The 13898-nt window shown below is 39.7% G+C and overlaps 1 protein-coding gene across 2 annotated transcripts in view; it reads left to right on the top strand.

Annotated features, from left to right (window-relative positions):
- The window catches only part of LOC142742780 (S-adenosyl-L-methionine-dependent tRNA 4-demethylwyosine synthase TYW1-like), a 197188-nt gene that overhangs the window by 26909 nt on the left and 156381 nt on the right, over nt 1-13898 (top strand). For both annotated transcript variants that reach the window (XM_075852901.1, XM_075852902.1), the window contains exons 5-7: nt 4609-4803; nt 6227-6514; nt 6846-6965. In XM_075852901.1, the coding sequence (XP_075709016.1) occupies nt 4609-4803; nt 6227-6514; nt 6846-6965 (603 nt within the window). The remainder of the gene's footprint in view (nt 1-4608; nt 4804-6226; nt 6515-6845; nt 6966-13898) is intronic.

The following is a 13898-nucleotide window of genomic DNA, read 5'->3' as shown; positions in this document are numbered from 1 at the left end:
TTGGCACTTCAAGACCTCTTAAAACCTATGATGCCTAGAAAACATCCGGGGAAAAAAAAGCGGCTCTACAAGCCACAATATGCATTAAAATGGCCTATCCTCTGCTGCATCACTCATTCCAGCGTTCCAAACTGCCTCCAGAAGTGACCTCTGCATGAGAACGCTGCGCTGGGAGCTTCATAAAATGGGTTTTCATGTTTTGAGCAGCTGCACACAAGCATTAGATCACCATATGCCATACCAAGCGTCGGGTGGCATGGTGTAAAACATGCTGATGCTAGACACACCGGGGTGGAAATGTGTTTTCTGGAGCGATGAATCACGTTTCCCTCTGTCAGCTTGAGGGAGAAATCTGTGTTTGGCAGATGCCAGTAGAAAGCTACCTACCAAAATGCATAGTGCCTGCTCTAAAATTTGGTCGGGGAGGGATAATTTGTGGCTGTTTTTCATGGTTTGGGCTAGACCTCTTGTTTCCAGGGAAGGATAATGTTAATGCTACGGCATACAAGGGTATTTTAGGCAGTGGTATGCTTCCAACTTAGTGGCAAGAGTTGGAAGAACACCCTTTCCTGTATGATTGTGCCCCGGTGCACAAAGCGAGGTCATTATAGATGTGGTTTCACTACATTGGTGTGGCGTAACTAATGCCTGCACACAGATTTGTGTTTTTGAAATGGCCAAGTCCTAACCTTAACCTGATCAAGATGCTGTGGCATGACCTGAAGAGGGCTGTGCACGCAAGGCATGCCAGAAATATGTTCATTCTCTTCATATGGAAAAGTCTGTGGCTCGTTGTTCTCCTAATATGGACACCTTTTCTAAGCACTGGTCCCTTATGGAGTATATTCTTCCAGAGGCAATATAGGAACATAGTATTAACCTAGAACGGTGCCTCGGGTTGCAATTGCATAGGTTTTCTTTCTTGCAGAATACCCATTTGTAATATCTGATTCGTCACAATATTCTGTGTGCATAACTAACGTCGTACGTTTATTACTAGTAAGGCTCTGTGCACACTACGTTTTGGTCCTACGTTTAGCTTGTACATTAGCTCAATGGAGGCCAAAGGACTAAAAAAAAAAAAAAAAAAAAAAAAGTGGGAAATGGTGTAGTAGATTATACTATTCCATACATGGGAATCCTAGTGAAAAAGTGTGCGTGCGCCTATTTTAACATTGGAACCTATGGCTGATGAATGCCATTGTACTTGCAGGGAATTTAAAACGTGTCCTGATCATGTGATAACAAAGTTGCAGATATCAGAGCTGTGAGCACCTGTGACTGTCACATAACCAGATAATTACATGACCAAAACAAAAGGTTCCTATACAATGACCGAAAACTGATACGAAAAACTGAAGAATCAATACAAAAAGTACAGTTTTTCTCAGTCTAGGATACACCGGGCCTTAAGACTCATCAATAACTATATTTATTACATTTGCCAGCCACCGTTCCTCATCGCATTTGCCAGCACAATGCCCTGTCAGAATGAGGGACAGCCTTGCAGTAAAGCTCTCCTGAGCTTGGCAGCCAGAAGTTGAGGCAGGTAATACTGGGGGGTGGATCTGCTCCCTGTCTGTACATAAAAGAAGAGTGTCCTTGCTACTTCTGTTGTAAGCATGGGGGGGGGGGGGGACTTTAAGGACAGGTGTGCAAGTGTCTGTTATCTCGTAACTGAACCGATTCTGACTGGGTTAATTTCAGAACCTTAGACAAGGAGCAGATTGCTGCACGGTTTAAAGAAATAAATTCTCATTAGTCGTCTGAAAAATAGTCTTTTAGAGATTGCAGAACACGAATAGTTTTTACTTGCTGAAACTGAAGAGCCGTTCTTGTCTGGGGGTTATGTCTGGTATAGCAGCTCAATTCAAGGAATGGAGGTGGGTTGCAATGTCATTTATAGAGTGGCATTGTAGTATGGTGGCCTGTGTGGGGGACAAAAATAAAAATCTCACACCCCTTTTAGAGAACCTATTGCCATCGAGTTTTTGGGATTTACAAAAGACAACCAATAACAGAAGTGATGTTTCTTAATTTACAGAAAACTGTAAATGCAGCTATTTTCCCTAGATATTATTGATATCATTCTTTTCACATGCTGTATACAGTAGTAAAGTGTTACTTGGGAAATTGTAAAGGTTTTTTTTAAATTTATTTACGGACTCCATACGGGCCATATTTGGTGGCCAATTAGGTTTGAAGTGTCCGGTTTGCCTGACAGAACTAGTGTCTAGGCGCTCTAGCTGAAATCTTATGTAAAATGCCAAGTGTGTCTATTGAACTTTTTTTTCTAGCTTTAGGACTTTTTGTAAACTGAAACTTTCTCTTACTGTGGTGTGTCAGCATTTGCTTATCGCTTTTCTGCATTCAGAAGAAAAGAGCACATCTTACCTGACCTACATATCAGCTGTCTAAAGCCAAATTGATTTAGTTTCGCATTTTTGAATTTTTATGGACTAAAAATTGGCGGTTGTGGCAGTGAATTTAATGAAGCATTAGCATTTTCATTGTCTACGGCCTGACATGTCCTTGTCTTGATAGGAACCTTCTGGGCCTGGGATTAAAAAAGTTAATGCTCCAATTAATTTGAATGTTTAAATGATTGTAAGCAAAGCGGAAGACTACACCTTCATTTGTCAAGAAGCAGACCACATAAGCAGTTTGGAGATGATGATGGTTGGCTATTAGAAATGTAGATTCTTATTTCTTTTCTTTACGTGCAATGTGGCTTCCACTCCCTTTTTTTTATTTTTTTTAAAGTTCTTTTAATTTTAGAATGCGTTATGCTGAGTCAAGATGGCCCAGCCCATGGACGGTCTACCCCGACAGCAGATTTGGGGCAATAGAAGTAAACAGGTGTTGTGGATTTCCACATGCCCAATCATTTGTTCCCGCTGGAGTTTGGGTATATTCACGAGGCAAAAAACCGCACTGCAAAATTGTATTTTATTTTCTTTTACAGCGCTTTGCGGCAGTTCTGCATTAAGCCTGGAAACCAAGGTAAAAGCGCATGTGGTTTTGCAGTGCGGTTTAAAAAATTGGCCTGCGGTGCATCTTTTGTTAATCCGCAGCTTGTCAATTAGTGATGTTGAATCCCTGTTTTTCTGCCCTGTGTGAGCATACCCTAAGGCCTCTAGCTTCAAGCACTAATCGTTCGGGAAATAAGTAAGAAAATAAATAAAAATTATATATATATATATATATATTTTTTTTTATTCTCACTTTTGTATAGCCTGACTTTTTCATGAAAGAATTCAGGGACATTATAATACATTTTCTTTGAGAGGCATCTACTTATACTTTATGTATCTTCTGTAGTGCTTTTGGTCCATGAGAGCAGAACTGAACATAGTCCTACGAGTGAATAATCACACACCATTTCTATCAATTTTGCAATGTTTTCTGATCCTGATACTTTTTTATATTAAATTGAATGTATGCTTATTTCCTTGTACTTGGTGATCAAAGTTTTAACACAAAGTGCAGATTTTGGGGATTACCACCTCCAGAAGGCACAAGGGAAATATTCATTAGGTGTTCTACATGGGTGACAATACCTCTTTATATAAAGGTCCACTAGTATTTGGATTGGTTGGATCCAGTTTACGATGTTCTCTGACCCGGGTAATTAAAACACATGGACCTTTCAATGAGGCTCTTTACAAAAGCTTTGGCTGCATGTTACACTTCAACTTTCTAACCATTTTTCCCCTCATTTGTTTTCCGTTACCATCCCAGCATTCCCATCTGTCCTAATGAATTCACCTTTCCTTTCTCTCTCCTCCTTCTCCTTCTCTTCAGGTCATAGTAGTTTTTACTTTCTCCTGTCCTGTGGTTATAGATTAATTATTAGTACTCCTGTGTAGGTGACCTATTGCATTTTTCCTGTCCGTATGAATTTTCCTACAACCAGATGCCACTTCTGGAACTTCTCCCAGGAGTACTATATGTGTTTGTCAGGAATTTCTTTCTTATTTGATGCTATATTTATTATATGCTTTGTGTTTTCTAAGGTCTCATGCACACGACCATAAGGGATTTTGCTGTCCGCAATTACAGATCCAACGGCTATGGATACACATCTGTAGCCGTCCGCAATTGTGGAAGCACCCATGGACTTCTATGGGCATGTCCGTGCTGCAATTGCGGACAAGGATAGGACATGTCCTATAATTTGCGGATCATTTCTACGGCACGGACACACATCTGTCAATACGGAAAGGTATCCGTGGCCAATAGAAGCGAATGTGTCCGCAATTTCATCCATAATTAGTTCCCGGATGAAAATTACAGTCGTGTGTATAAGGCCTTAACTTCTACATTTTTTTTTTTATTTTATTTATGTTTTTGTAACTTTTTTGTGATGAAATACTGAAATCTTGCCTGAAATGTTGCTTAGGACAATAAATATATTGAGCTAGTACATGATACTGTATTTCTGTCAAACTTAAGAGGACATTGAGTAATCCAAAGTCGATTTTATAGATAGATAGATAGATAGATAGATAGATATATATATATATATATATATATATATATATATATATATATATATATATATTTTTTTTTTTTAATTTCTAATTACGTTTGTTTTACCTTTTGTAGACGACCAGTCGAAGCATATGTGTCTTCCTAGTTGCTACTTACACTGATGGACTGCCTCCTGAAAACGCCGGGTGGTTTTGCAAATGGTTGGAAGAAGCCTCCAATGATTTTCGCTTTGGAAAAACTTTTCTTAAAGGCTTGAGATATGCTGTGTTTGGATTAGGGAACTCTGTATATAGCAGCCATTACAATACGGTAATATTTGCTTTACATTCACTCACCCTCTTAATGTGTTACCAACATGTCAAAACTCGACCCAGTTGTAATTCTGCCCTGCTCTAACAGGGCAATAAAACATACTTTTATTACATTTTCTTAAATTCGAATTGTGGTGTATGTGTCAAAATACAGTGTGAAAGAAATACCAAGAAAAACGCTGTACTGTGCTTGTGTTCTAAGAACATAACTGAGAACGTTCTCTTGGATTCTCATATGGAGTCCGTATTAGAATCGGAATACTTTATATATGTATTTAACAGGGATTAGGGATTGTAGTCCAGACTACCATTTCCCGGTTACCTCTGTATATGTTGTGAAGCCACCAGGATGTACTAGATTTATGCATTTTACCCAGTGTTTTGGTTTTTAAACACTATATGGTAAAATATGAAAATGTTTTACCATTTGTTTTATGGGACTAATTTTTCTACCAATTTGAAATTTGTTCCATCCGTTGTAGTTGATTCAGGTCTTGTTCAAATTTGCTAAATTAATGCTGTAAAAAAAAAACGTTTAGAATCTGAAGGCTGTTCATACAGTGCACATTTGATGCAAAATAGTGCAGCTCTACTTTTGCTGATAAAACGATGAACACCATGATGGAACCCCGACAGACCATGCTGTTAAGTTATTGGGGTCCGTCAGGCGCTGTTTGTATCTGTTGGCACCGCATCCTAGCTTCTGTTATGAAAGGAAGCCATAATGCGGATGTTCACCTGGCCTTCGCTAATGGGTGCAGTCTCTTGTGCTGTCACCTTACTTGCTTTTTATAGCATGTGGTTGGTGTACAGTGCATAGTTGCAGCATTTTAGTGCTGAGTTTTTTTTTTTTTTTTTAAAACAAAAACAAGAGGACGTGTCTGCTCTTCTGACATGCCTGCTTTAGTAAATAATTGTATTCTCTGGTATAACTATGCTGGAACAACTCTGCTTGTGGTATTACTCTGTTATTCCTCCTGAAAATTTTGAATAAATTGTGTTAGCATTCCCCTTGTCAAAGGGCAATGTCCCTACACTGTCTGATACTGTCAACACTGATGTGACATGGTCAGTCTATGTAGGGACAGACTCATTGGTCATACCCAGTTGTCAATTTATTCATAAATATCTTGGAGGAATAACAAAGCAACGGCACAACGCAGAGTTCTAAGAAAAGTTGCTCCAGCATTGTAATATCATGGGGAACTGCACGTTTTTACTAAAACAGACGTGACGGGAGCTTACAGCTCCTCTTTAAAGCAACTTTTATAAAACGGAAGAATCCGAACTGTAAATGTCAGTTACACATTCTTAAATGTGAGGATGAAATATATTTTTCTTGTCATCGTAAACTGATTAGGATTATAAATTCAATTTATTCTAGGTGTAATTACTAATAGATTCTTTTGCTTTGTCAACAGGTTGGTAAAAATCTTGACAAGTGGCTGTGGATGCTGAGTGCCAGCCGGGTGATGACTCGTGCGGAGGGAGACGCTAATGTTATAAAGAGTAAGCATGGCACCATACAAGAAGATTTCGTTGCCTGGAAGACCAAGTTCTTGAGCAGGTTGAAGGCTCTGGTTAATGGGGAGAAAAAGAAATGTAGTGGCAAATGTAAGAAAGGAAAATGCAAATCAAAAAGCGATGGAAAGGATTCTGTGGACAAAGATGAGAACCGTCATGGAGAGTCAGAACATGAAGACTCTGAGGTGAGTATGGACAAAAACATAGGCGTTTTTTTTTAACAGATTGTCTTTTGGTTCGTTTAGCCTATGAATACCCAATGTATGTTAGGGAAGTGATAAAATGTCCGTTCCCTAATCTTGTTATTACTCTGCAGCAGGAGTGATCTAAAATTATTTTTCAGCCTCCATGCTATCCTTTTATGCAGATTGCAGGTATCTTAGAAAATTCTGTAGTCTGCGACCTATTCAGACCATGAACTGTTGTCCCTGATGTGGACAGCCTTTAACGCTAAAAGTAGGGAAACACTAATGCATATTATAATACACGTATTTAGAGACACTGTCTGTTTAACAGGAAGAATTGTATGAAACTACCAGTGAATCAGAATCTGAAGTGGAGAAGGAGACCGCAAGTGGTGGTCTTATAGATGTTGAAGATTTGGGGAAGGCAATGAGCAGCATGAAAAAAGCTAAAGTAAGTAACATTGATGGGTGTGTTTAATGTAGTCATAAAGGCCTACGTGGTGCGGACTGGCTTCCTGTGTAAGGGAAATGTTACTGGTCAATAAATCTGTTCAATAGACCGTTGATTTAGAATGAAGTTTACCTGTTCAGCTATTGAGGAATGGTGAACGGCTAATAACAATGTATTAGTGATGGTTCTAACCAGTCCCAGGATATTTGAGAGATCGAAAGGTATTGTACAATCTCCAGGCATACTAAGCACTGTCATTTTCTAATCTACTCATCCCCTGCAGACTAACATTTTTGCACTATAACGATAATCTGCAGTGCCCACCCCCAAGTGACCACAATTCTGACCGCTTTTTTAAAATCTGGCTTGTGATAACACATTTTACCAAAACATTTTATGAAATCTACACCCCTGGAAATTATATCGCAATTGACGAAATAACTCGTTTTTTTTTTTTTTTTAAGGGCTGGCTAAAAGTCAAGCTGTACCTCCCCAATAAAAGAGCCAGATACGGCATCAATTTATAAATTATGTGAGTTTGAAACTGGCTACACACTCAGAATTTATGAGGACAAAGATTGAGCCCCCAAACTGCCCTCCTGTCCTAGGTACAAGTGGTAAAATTGTCTGGGATCTCTTGCACCCCCTGCTAGACCAAGACTACCACCTGTACCTATTTTTATACCAGTGTTCCACTTTTTAAATGCTTGACCGTAAAAAAAAAACTTAGCCTGTGGAACAGTACGGAAAAATCAGACCCTCCTGTGCCAAAGGCTACAAATCGGTGAGAGCAGGGCAATGTGCAGTGATGGGGTGCTCTTCTTAAAATATAGGGACAACAAAGATGTCCATATGCTCACTACAATTCACAATGACAGAAGCACTCTCGTCCCTGTGCGTGGCAGAGCTGCTGAGACCCCAAAGCCTGTTTGTATATAGGAGTATAATAAATATATGGTGGGGGGGGGGGGGGTCGATCTTTCTGACCAGATGGTTAAGCCCTATAATGCAATGAGGAAATCCAAGACCTGGTATAAAAAAATAAAATGATCATGCATCTTGTCCAGGAGAACATAATCAGTAAATAAATTTTTGAAAGGAGTGAGGAATAAAGCGAACCTACAGCATCAGCCAGTGAAGCCTCAAGAATAGTTAGAGGGCAACCTTTTCCTTCAGAGGTGCCTCCCACACCCAAAAGTTATGGGCGCAAAAAAAAAAATAGTTGTGTGTGCTACAAACGAGGAATCCGTAAAGATTTTCGTTATCAATGCGACGCATGCCCCTCCACCTGGCCTTTTTTTTTTTTTTTTTAAATTAAAGATTGCTTTCAAACCTTTCACACCTCGTTGGATTAATAATTTTGTTCATGTCTTCAATCTTTCACATTTATTTACTGACACTTTTTTGCCCCTTTTAATTAGTTTAATTTATCCTTATGCCACTTACTTTATTGCCCCATTACAAACGGGAACATAAAATAACTAAACAAAACTAAAAATTGTCATTCTACCCCTAGATGAATAAAACATACGGACTATTTCTGTACTACAGAACAAAGCGGAACAGACATTTGTTTCTCTATTGTTACTAACTGACATCTGTAAAAAAATAACATTTGTTCTCTACAACCTCCTACGTTTCTGCCAACCGCTTGTGCTTTAAAAATTCTTATTACACCCCGAGATGAAAACCTTTAGAAGTAAATAAGTATCATATCTTTTGGATAAACTGAGGTTTTTATATTTTTGCTTGTTTGCCTGTTGTTATGACCATATTCAGCTGTTCTATTTATTCTCATAACTGGTGATATGGGCATCTTGCTGTTTTTTTTTTGTAGGATATCAAGCTGTTCACGATCAATACAGTATGGACTCTAGATGGTTTTATTCTGGTTTTTCACTGACCTCTTAGAACTGCAGAAACTTCTAGTAAAGCTGACAATACATTGGGGATTGGGTGGTCTTTTACGTTTCATATATACGGTGTTGGACACTGCCCTGTTAAATATTCTAAAGGTGACAGGTTGTTTTGCGCACATTTCAGTTCCTACCTTGCCGGGCAGAGTCACTTGACACGTCCGTCTCTCATATAGAGATTGATGGTGCTAAAGAGGCGTTGTACAACCAGTCCCTTTTGAAAAAGATGTTTGTATATATTTTCCTGCAACTGTTCCTTTATCCTGTGAACACGCTTGAGATTCAACACGGTTGTACTGATTTTTCCTCTATATTGCCCTTCACTACAGGACAATTTTCCTCGCTTGCTATGTAACTTACTATGTATCAAACCAGGGCTATGTTTGATGGTCAACCGCTTTGTTGGCATGATATGGTGATGCAGTAACTACAGGCAAAAATTCACTGTTGGGGACAAGCCTTTTTGACCAGTAAAAATTGGCACTCCTATTGTTTGATCCCCCAGGAATGCAGCATACTTCTAAACAAGGGAGTAACAGAGTAGAGGAGTATATTGTGAGAATACATGGCATTTATATATGCTGTACCAGAATGGCACACTTTTTTTTATTTTTTTTTATTTTTTAGTCCTAACCCCCATTATTTGCACTTTTAAAAACTTTGCTCACTACATTCCTAAATAAAAAGTTTAGGGGGTAATGTTTTCAAAATGGATTAACTTCTGGGGATGTTGTATAGTTTCGGACCCTGTCGTGTGGCTAGGCAGCAGACTGTGGCCAAAGTAGAGGTATTATTGAACACAAGAAACGGTGCAATAAATATTGGGGTGCATTCCTTCAGTGTTATGAATTTTGCATGTCAAAAATACCCTTAAAATGAGACTTTTGAGAAAAAAAAATTCATTCAAATGTTTCACACCAGCTTTGCATAATTTCTGGACCAAAATGTGCACTACACCCCCTAGATGAATACCTTAGGGGTGTAATTTTGAAAATGGGGTAAATTCTGGGGGTGTTGCATTGTTCTGCCAGCTGAAATCCTCTAAAGGTGTGGAATAGGGCCTATAATTTAGTTAAAATTGTGTCCTGAAAGCCGCAGGGTGCTCCTTTTTGGGGCCCACCATTTGAGCAGCAGATGGGGGTATTTATAAACATCGTAGAAAAGTCATAATCAATGTTTGGGTGCAATTCAGTTTAAGGTACTTTGTAGGAAATATGTGTCCTATAAATGACACGTCTGTGAAATCACATTTACATTTTTCACATATACTTTGCATCATATCCTACCAAAAAAGTTAGGCTCGAAATACGCACTACTCCACTAGATAAATACTTTGGGGGGGGGGGGTCTAGTTTCCAAATCTTTTGGGGGCTTCCCCTGTACTGGTACCTCAGGAGCTCTGCAAATGCGACATGGTGCTCAAAAATCATTCCAGCAAAATCTGAACTCCAATCCAAATGGCACTCCTTCCCTTCCTGCCATGGGTCCAAACAGCAGTTTTGTGTTTTGTTTTGTTTTTTACCACATATGGGGTATCGCCGTCCTCCCGACACATACAGGAGCTGTGACAGCTGCTGTCTCGTACAGCAGCTGTCACAGCTCCTACAGCGGGGACCGATCGCTGTGTCCCCGCTGATTAACCCCTTAAAAGCCGCGTTCTATAGAGATCGCGGCTTTTTAGGGGTTAAGCTGCCATCGCCGGCCTGCTACACGATAGCGGCCGGCGATGGTGACTATGGCAACCGGACACCAAACAATGGCGTCCGGCTATGCCATAGACTGAAGCCTAGTGGGTCCTGACAACGTCAGGACCCACTATGCTTGCTGTCAGTGAGTAGCTGACCGTTCTAATACAAGATATAGAATAAAAAGTGATCAAAAAGTCGCATGTACCCCAAAATAGTATCCATAAAAACTAACACCCTTCCCGCAAAAAAAAAAGCCCTTACACCGCTTTTTTTGACAAAAAAAAAAAAGGGATGACTCTCAGAATATGGTGACACAGAAAATTTATTTTTATACACAAGTGATTTTATTGTGCAACGCTGCAAAACATAAAAAAAACTATATACATATGGTATCGCCGTAATCGTACCGACCCGCAGAATACAGTAAAACTGTAATTTTTAGCGCATAATGAACGCCGTATGAAAGAGAAGTTAAATTGACCATCACTGTTTTTGGTCAAACACGAAATGATACCAATAAAAACTACAGCCAAAAATAAGCCCTCACACCGCTCAATCGACCAAAAAATAAAAAAGTTATGGCTCTCCGAATGTGTGGATACAAAACAATTTTTTTGTTTTTAACAAATAGATTTTTCTTTTGTAAAAGTATTTTTATTTTTTATTTTTATATTTTACTATATACATTTGGAATCACCGTAATCTTATTGACCCACAGAATAAAGTTAAGTTGTCGTTTTTACCGCACTGTGAAAGCGGTAAAAATGATGCAGAATCCGTTTTTCCAATTTAACCCTGGAAATAATTTTATTTTCGGTTTCCCAGTACATTATATGGTACTTTAAATGGTGTCAATAGAGACTACAACACTTCCCGCAAAAAATTAGCCCTCACACCACTCCATTGATGGAAAAATAAAAAAGTTATGGCGTTTGGAAGGCGGGGAGGGAAAAACTAAAATGGAAAAGCAAAAAGATCAGTCCTGCAAAGGTTAATTAATTTCTATTAAAAACAACAATTATTACCACATTACCAATTACTACATATTGTCATACTCTGGAGAGATTGCGTTACAAGTATTGGGCTGCTTTTTCTCCTTTTTATCCCTTGTGAAAATGAAAAAAAATCAACATTTTAGTAGGCAAAAATGTTTATCTTCATTTTCATGGCCTAATTCTACTAAATTCTGCAAAAAACCCTGTGTGGTCTAAATGCTAACTATACCTTTAGAAAAATTCCAAAATCCAAATGGTGCTCCTTTCCTTCTGAGCTCTGCTGTCAAAACATCAGTTTATTACCACATATGGGGTATGGCCGTATTCGGGAGAAGATGCTTTACAAATGTTGTGGTGCATTTTCTTCTTTCTTCCTTGTAAGGGTATGTTCACACTCAGTATTTTCAGGCGTAATTCGAGCGTTTTACGCCTGAAAAAATGCCCCTAATACGCCTACCAACATTGCCCATTGCTTGCAATGGGTTTTACGATGTTCTGTTCCCACGAGGTGTAATTTTACGCGTCGCTGTCAAAATACGGTGTGTAAAAAGACGCCCGCGAAAAGAAGTGCATGTCACTTCTTAGCACGTTTTTGGAGCCGTTTTTCATTGACTCCATTGAAAAAACGCTCCAATAACGGCCGTAAAATACGACGCGTAAAACGCGAATTGCTACAAAACCGTCTGAAAATACAGCGCCGTTTTCAGGTGAAAACGGCTCCTGATTTTCAGACTTTTTATGGTCACTGCGTGTGAACATACCCTTAATATCACAAATTTCTATGTTTCTTTCAGAAAAAAAAGTAGATTTTCATTTTCACAGACTAACTCCAATAAATATAGCAAAATACCTGTGGGCGAAAAATGCTAACTATACCCCTAGATAAATTCCTTGAGGGGTGTAGTTTCCAAAATAGGGTCACTTTTGGGGAGTTTCCACTGTTTTGGCACTACAAGACCTCTTCAAACCTGACATCGTGCCTAAAATATATTCTAAAAAAAAGTAGACCCCCAAAATCCACTAGGTGCTCCTTTGCTTCTGAGGCCGGTATTTCAGTTCATTATCACACTAGGGCCACATGTGGGATATTTCTAAAAAACTGCAGAATCTGGGCAATAAGTATTGAGTTGTGTTTCTCTGGTAAAACCTTCTGTGTTACAGAAAAAAATGTATTACACATGAATTTCTGCAAAAAAAATGAAATTCGTAAATTTCCCCTGTACTTTGCTTTATTTCCTGTGAAATGCCTAAAGGGTTAATAAACTTTCTGAATGCTGTTTTGAATTCTTTGAGGTGTGCAGTTTTTTAAATGGGGTGATTTAGGGCAAAGCCACACGTGGCGGAATTGCTCTTTAATTCCGCTGTGTAAACTCTGCAGCGTTAATCCGCAGCGGAGCCGTTTCTCCATTGACTTCCACTTCTATTTAGTAGGGTTCGTTTAGACGAGGCTGAAAATTCCACTGCGGAGCATAGGCTGTGGTGCGGAATTTGGTGTCCGCAGCATGCAATGGATGTTGCGGACCAGTGGCGGACTGGTTGCGGACTCATGGCGGAATTTCTCCATTGACTTCAATGGAGATTCTAAATTCCGCAATGAAGTCCGCAGCTGTCATGCACATGTCATGTGTGCTGCGGATGCGTCTTGCTTTTTTGACATGACATTTCTTCATTCTGGCTGGACCTATGTATTTCTAGGTCTACAGCCAGACTGAGGAAGTCAATGGGGCTCCCGTAATTACGGGAGCGTTGCTAGGAGACGTCAGTAAATAGTCACTGTCCAGGGTGCTGAAAGAGTTAAGTGATCGGCAGTAACTGTTTCTGCACCCTGGACAGTGACTACCGATCCCAATATACAGCAACCTGTAACAAAAATAGAAGTTCATACTTACCGAGAACTCCCTGCTTCTTTCTCCAGTCCGGCTTCCCAGGATGACGTTTCAGTCTAAGTGACGGCTGCAGCCAATCACAGGCTGCAGCGGTCACATGGACTGCCGCGTCATCCAGGGAGGTCGGGCTGGATGCCGAAAGAGGGACGCGTCACCAAGACAACGGCCGGTAAGTATGAAATTCGTTTACTTTCACTAGGGAAAGTGCTGTCCCTTCTCTCTATCCTGCACTGATAGAGAGAAGGGAAGTACTTTCACCTCAATACGCAGCGGCTAGTCCGCATCAATTTACTGCACATTTTGGGCAGATCCGCCGCAGAATCTGCAATGCAGATTCTGTGCGGCATTGATGCGGACAGTTGCGGAGGAAATCCGCCACGTGTGGGCATGCCCTTATGGTGTCTATCTAATATATAAAGCCCTCAAAGCCACTTCACAACTGAACTGG

The sequence above is a fragment of the Rhinoderma darwinii genome, chromosome 2 (assembly GCF_050947455.1).
Source record: "Rhinoderma darwinii isolate aRhiDar2 chromosome 2, aRhiDar2.hap1, whole genome shotgun sequence".
NCBI lineage: Eukaryota > Metazoa > Chordata > Amphibia > Anura > Rhinodermatidae > Rhinoderma > Rhinoderma darwinii.
This window is presented reverse-complemented; position numbering and strand designations above follow the sequence as displayed.